Below are 5,894 nucleotides of genomic sequence, written 5' to 3' on the forward strand. Positions count from 1 at the left end.
TGTGTGTGTGTGTGTGTGTGTATATATATATATATATATATATATATATATATATATATATATATATATATGTGTATATATATATATATATGTATATATATATATATGTATGTATGTATGTATGTATATATATGTATATATATAGGTATGGCCAGAATATAGAAGAAATGGCCAACTCTATCAGTACGCGCGCTATGTACAATCTAGAATAATTCTCGCATTTTAACACACACTCCAGGGATACGAAGAAAGCCAATAACCTGCTGGTGTCTGGTGGCATAGTATCTCTTCTAATCCACGACGGGGATGCCGACACAGTCACAGTGAACCCGGTTGAACAAGAGAGCGCACAAGCCAAGTGCACCTGCAGCATCACTTTGGTTGGCGAAGCTAGTGTGGAATCGGGTGAACGAGCGGAGAGGTATAGAGCCAAACATTTAGAAAACAATCCGAAGGGTGCTGTATTTATCAATGGTGATAACATCGCCATTGTAACGGTGAAGGTCTTGGAGGCTTCAATCTGGTGAGTTCTCGTGGCTTACTGATTCGTGGGCGAGCAGAAGTTGATACAAGTTTTTGTGTAGCGTCAGTTCGTAATACCAGAGACATATTAATATTCTGTCTTCTTAATCTGTACTCCGCGACTGGTTTCATTGCTTGATACTACAATGTGGCTCAGTGAAAATCTTAACTTCACAACCACTCAGTAATTCGAAAGACAAGGTAAAACGATGGACAGCTTCGAGCGGAACCACGGAATACAAATGAACATAGGGGCTCTATGCGGGCACTCGCTTTCATCTCGAATCGAGTATGTAGATGGGCCGGGCATACCCCACAGCTCCACGATATCGTTTTCCCCATTCACCGAATCCGAGTCGTTCCGGCTTATATATTTCGTCCCTCCATCAAATACAAGTTGATACAGACCAGGCCCTTTCTGGAGGCGCCACTAATGCATAGAACGGAACACCATTGTCTACTGATTTTTCCTCCCTTTTACGCATGCAATTATAGTACTATAATGAATATTGATATTAATGGACGTGAGGCTAAAACCCTATTAAAAAAACCCCTAACCACAATGGATTATGTTTTGTACTCACTAATGGATCGCATATCATTGCGAGAAGTGACAACGGTGGTGTCGCTTCAGTTGAATAGGTTCTCCGTGCACCAGTAAGCGCGTGATTATTGGAATAAACCTTACATAAGGTACAGGTGAATTTAGACTAGACTTTGGCTGTTACAAATCATAATTTACTGAGTACGACGGGTTCTACTATACAGAGTGCGACTGGGCTTCAAATTTATTTACTAACTTTGTTTTTAATGGCATATACAAGTATATCACTACTTGATTGATAGTGTAATGTATACGATGGAGATCATTCAGATAGAAGCAGTATTTCTACTCTTGCTCGAGTTCTCGTGCAAATCCCCAGACCGCGACTGATTGAAGTTTTCCGACCTCGCATCGTCTGTTCGGGGCTTCTCGTTGTATCGTACTGACATGTCGAATGGCTGATAGTAGAATGTATACTTGATATACAACGTCACATAAGCAACTAACCATAATCCTACGCACACACCGTAGGCTATGAACAAGCCTGTACTTGCGAATGCCAGGTCCAGGCCTAATTTGCAATTAATCATGGCCAGTACCATTCCTATATACCCCACACCCTTATGGTAGAATTCCCATACACTTTTAGGCGCATCGTTATGCTGCTTATACGTTGTCACTCGCCTCGGGCGTAGCAGCGCATTAAACGGCTGAATCCAACCGATTATCATCACGCATAGGCCTAAAATATGGTGTTTATCGGTGAAATTGATTTGCGACACCAGTAAAAAGGAGACCCCGAATCCTACAGTTGAAGCCATTAAGCCAAGTATATTCATAGTGACATGACTATGGAACCACCACAAACCCGTATCATCTTTAAAATGAGTGAATATAGGTCTGAATGCCGATGAGAAGATAGCAATCGGTGTTAGTAACAGCCAGGCTAGAGCCATCAGAATGCCATGGGCCAATAGAGCTTTCCTATAGGTTGTATTTTCGGTCAGGGTTCCCTCACAAGTGACCAGATTCACCGTCACTGACCCCCTGTTTGTGCCATGGTACCCAAATTCCCCCGCTCCATAGGCGAACACCATGTACGTCTCCGCACCTGACTCCAGGCCTGGGACTGTTCGCTGAGAAACCGTAAAGGACAATGTTGTCTCGGCTTTGTCCTCGACCTGAGTGAAAGCGCCGTATGTCACAGTGTCAAAAGTGGCTGGATTCACCCCGGCCCCGTTTCTTGATGTGGTTTCATACGCTTGAACAGTGTTAGGTTCCGCTGTGCCTATAATAACCTGTGCATGTGTTCAAGAGTTCGTAGTTTGCCCATGTGAGTGCAGATTAACATTGTTAAAGTGTCTGATGGAACGAATGTATTGATGACTTGAATCGTTGGTGTTGGCCAGTGCTTCATAAATCTTCATCTTTATATACAGCGGAAATTCAATGCACACACTGCACTTAAACAAATCTGAGGAATGCAACCATGCTACTACGTCCGTGAGAAAAAGTTACTATTCAGATGAAAATTATACGTTCCAATACAAATAGAACTATAATCACGCCAAATCACGAATAGTAGAACATTAAACTTGCTGCTAGATGCCAGTATTTTATAGTATACATCCATGGAAGTTAGATCGTTGAATAAAACTGTACACCTACAATTGATATTATTCACTGAAGCTGTTTGATATATATTTATCACACTGACGGCAGCAAGAAATGAAGTCAAGCTAGCCTAGTTTGAGGAACTTGCCAAATTTTCTTCAGTTTTGGTCTAGAACTAGACATTACCTTGGCAGGGATCATGGATCCGGGAACTTCTGCAAAACCCACGCCAAGCCAGCCCACCGTCTGATCTATTGTCGCCAAAACATCAATTGAAGGACCATTTAGATTGAAGGCTACAGTCAACCCCGGGGCAAGTGTCAGTTGCCGTGCATAACTTGAATTTGAACTCACACAGTATTCTGACGAGTTAGTTTGTGCTGCTACTGTACTCGTTAGCATCAATAGCGAAATGAGCACGCTAAAAATCGGGCACAACTTTGAGACAGCCATTCTAGCATTCGGCTGATTCAAGTTATTGTACTATTCTGTCCACAATGTAGAGCATGTAAAGTTTAAGCAAGTACATTGTTAGAGAACGATAATTATAGAAGAAACAGCTTCATAGATGCACTGCACCACATGAACCGCTTTCAAAACTGACATATTATGATTTTTGCGCGAGTGGTGATATTGAAAAAGAAATACTTTGTCAAAAAAAGTACTTATTAGTGCCGGCTTGAAATCAAAGGTGTCAGCTATTTTGAGGATTGATTCACAGATGACTGCATGAGACTTCACTACTCTGAACAAAAAGGTAAAGTAGATTTCTCAACCATGATGCTGCGAAAATTTACTGCCTCGTACAGACTTCATCACGATCGCAAATGCGTTTTCATTTCGCTCTACAGTCGTATCCTTCATCTCGATTCATACGCTTCATTCTTACGAACCGATATGATCAAACGTGGAATACAATTTTCGAGATAAATCTTAGATTTAGCCGAAGTCAATCTGTGACGGATATGTTCGTATCTGCAAACTATTTTGTACAGAAAATATATCTACACAAACAGATTTTGCACTGATATACATGAGCTGATGCCGATGAGAGTATAGTGTATACATTAGCATATACACTCGCGAACAAAATCCGCTACCAAACTTTTACATATCTTGACAATAGACTTAAGTATCTACGATGGTATATTTACATACATAATTTGTCACGTATATGCATAGGTATATATATATTCATGTTTTCAAAATTATCATAAAATGTAAAGCTTTGAACCTAACACTGAAACTTGCCACATTGAATAGAGTATATATTTACTTTGCGAACAAAAATGGGTGATAGGTCGCATTTTCTTTTTTTTATATGTATGAATCTGTTGACCCATATTTCTTGCTGGATATTTTATATTGACATGCAACTACTATTTTAGTATATATTACATGTCCTCCTCCTCCTATTTTGAAAACATATTTACCTTTTGGGCTTTGGCAAAGACCATAATATCTAGATTTTAGCCTCCTGACGATCTAACAGAATGATATTTATGGTTGCGACTTGGAAAATATACCAGCTGCTTATAATTATGAGAGATTCGACAATGGCGAAGAAGGATTCACCACTGGGTAAAAAATGAACAAGGAAACAATGAGTTGCGACTCTGTGAAGAGTTGTGACCGTTTTGCGACATGTATTTTATTTAGCCTAGGATTTGTGACCGCTTATCGCTCCGATCTCCATTTTCAATTTTGACATCTTCACGAATATTTATGCAGTGCTTTATTTTCGTCTTTTTGCATAGCCTACTACTACTAAATAAAACACTTTTTGTTTCGTTTATTTTTGTTTTATAAAAAACAACACCAACCAAAAAGCAAAACTCCTTTTTTGAGCCTATTTTGATGATAAAGTTTGGCTTTTTTTTATTAAATATGAATTTGAGCATGCCTAAGGCCTGACCGGCTGACCCTCATTTCTGGTAAATAAATATTTATACCTCTATGGAGTCGTCCAAAATATCTTAGATTCGTATTTACAAAACCCAATTTGATCCTGTAAAAAACAAAACAACAAAAAATCCACTCAACAGCCAACAGTCATGAGTCAACACACAACACTGCCAATGACACAGTGACAAATGGACCATGGCCTAACCATTTTGATTGTGTTGTATTTTTAGAAAGCACTACGTATGGTGAATATATATTTTTTAGGGGACTAAATAGAGGAAAAGTATTTAATCTTTGTGTTTTTATATAAAAAACCAAACAAAAAACCGAATGTACATAAAAACAACCCGATATTTTTTTGTAAAAAAGGGGGGTCTAAAGAAGGCTAAATATTTATAAAAAAACCTAAACGCTTTTATTATTTCATCACTTTTATACGTTTTTTTTTCAGGTCAATATACAAAGCAAATCGACCTAAATATTTAGTATTTATTTGTACACTAAACGGACGCCTTCGCAATGTTCCCGAAACTATGAACCTTAAGGCCCCGGAACTGCACCCATGGCGACAATCATAGGGCCATCTTGTTATAATCGTTTAACGGAAATATATATTCCTTGAAATGTACAATTTATTAGGAGGCTATGCCGCTATGATTGAAAGCAATACGTATGTAAAACGTATTGAGGCCGAGGGTTTGGCGAGTTGGTGTACGAGTCTATGACTCATTATGATATTTTATTAACGAGAGTGGCTTTAAACAGAGTGAGTGAGACTGGTCAGTGGTCACTGGCCTGCCTGAGAGTGCAGCCGGCAGCGTATATGTCAATAATCTGACTCGGAGCGGGTATTAAGCCAACTTTTTATAGGTACATTCAGTTCAACTTTTATGAACGAAGTATAGAGGCAGAAGTCTTTCACCTGTAACTTGTATAAAGAATCAATTGAGAACTTCCAGGGAAGTATATTTAGAAACGGGCAACAAGACTCACTCACAACATGGGCGGGTAAGCTAACTGTTGTCGCACGAATTTCAGATAGCAAATCAGAACCCTTTTGCGCTTCTTTGCCTGCATTTCTAATTGTTGAATATTCAACGCCAAATAGTTCAACCTAAAAGCAGTCATTGAATCAGTATTTTTATACATCCGTATTGCTGTTCTATATCATATCCTTCCTACTTGCTCGCTACGATCTTTGTGATCTTATAGACTCTTGTCTATCTTTCCATGTATTCATCGACTATACACATAAATACATTGATATATATATATATATATATGTATACATACATACATACACACACAT

General features: G+C 38.9%; 2 protein-coding genes across 2 annotated transcripts in view; one reads left to right on the top strand and one right to left on the bottom strand.

The window, feature by feature from the left end:
* Positions 1 to 1,089, top strand: part of SARC_00170 (hypothetical protein) — a 2,016-nt gene extending 927 nt beyond the window's left edge. The window contains exons 2-3 of the mRNA XM_014306163.1: positions 239 to 523; positions 708 to 1,089. Coding sequence (XP_014161638.1) covers positions 239 to 523; positions 708 to 768 — 346 coding nt within the window. The 3' untranslated portion in view covers positions 769 to 1,089. The remainder of the gene's footprint in view (positions 1 to 238; positions 524 to 707) is intronic.
* A 203-nt stretch (positions 1,090 to 1,292) lies between these two features.
* Positions 1,293 to 3,997, bottom strand: SARC_00171 (hypothetical protein). The gene is made up of 2 exons (XM_014306164.1): positions 2,867 to 3,997; positions 1,293 to 2,364 (listed from the first exon to the last, which is right to left on the bottom strand). The coding sequence occupies exons 1-2, from the start codon at positions 3,131 to 3,133 to the stop codon at positions 1,393 to 1,395; spliced, it is 1,239 nt and encodes a 412-aa protein (XP_014161639.1). The 5' UTR covers positions 3,134 to 3,997; the 3' UTR covers positions 1,293 to 1,392.
* Positions 3,998 to 5,894: the final 1,897 nt, after the last annotated feature.

Source organism: Sphaeroforma arctica (assembly GCF_001186125.1).
Source record: "Sphaeroforma arctica JP610 unplaced genomic scaffold supercont1.4, whole genome shotgun sequence".
NCBI classification, from domain to species: Eukaryota; class Ichthyosporea; order Ichthyophonida; genus Sphaeroforma; species Sphaeroforma arctica.

Coding starts and splice junctions, on each gene's coding strand:
- SARC_00171 (XM_014306164.1), bottom strand. CDS start 3,133: ATGGCTGTCTCAAAGTTGTGCCCGATTTTTAGCGTGCTCATTTCGCTA. Junction 2,365..2,866: donor GATCCATGATCCCTGCCAAG/GTAATGTCTAGT, acceptor ACACATGCACAG/GTTATTATAGGCACAGCGGA.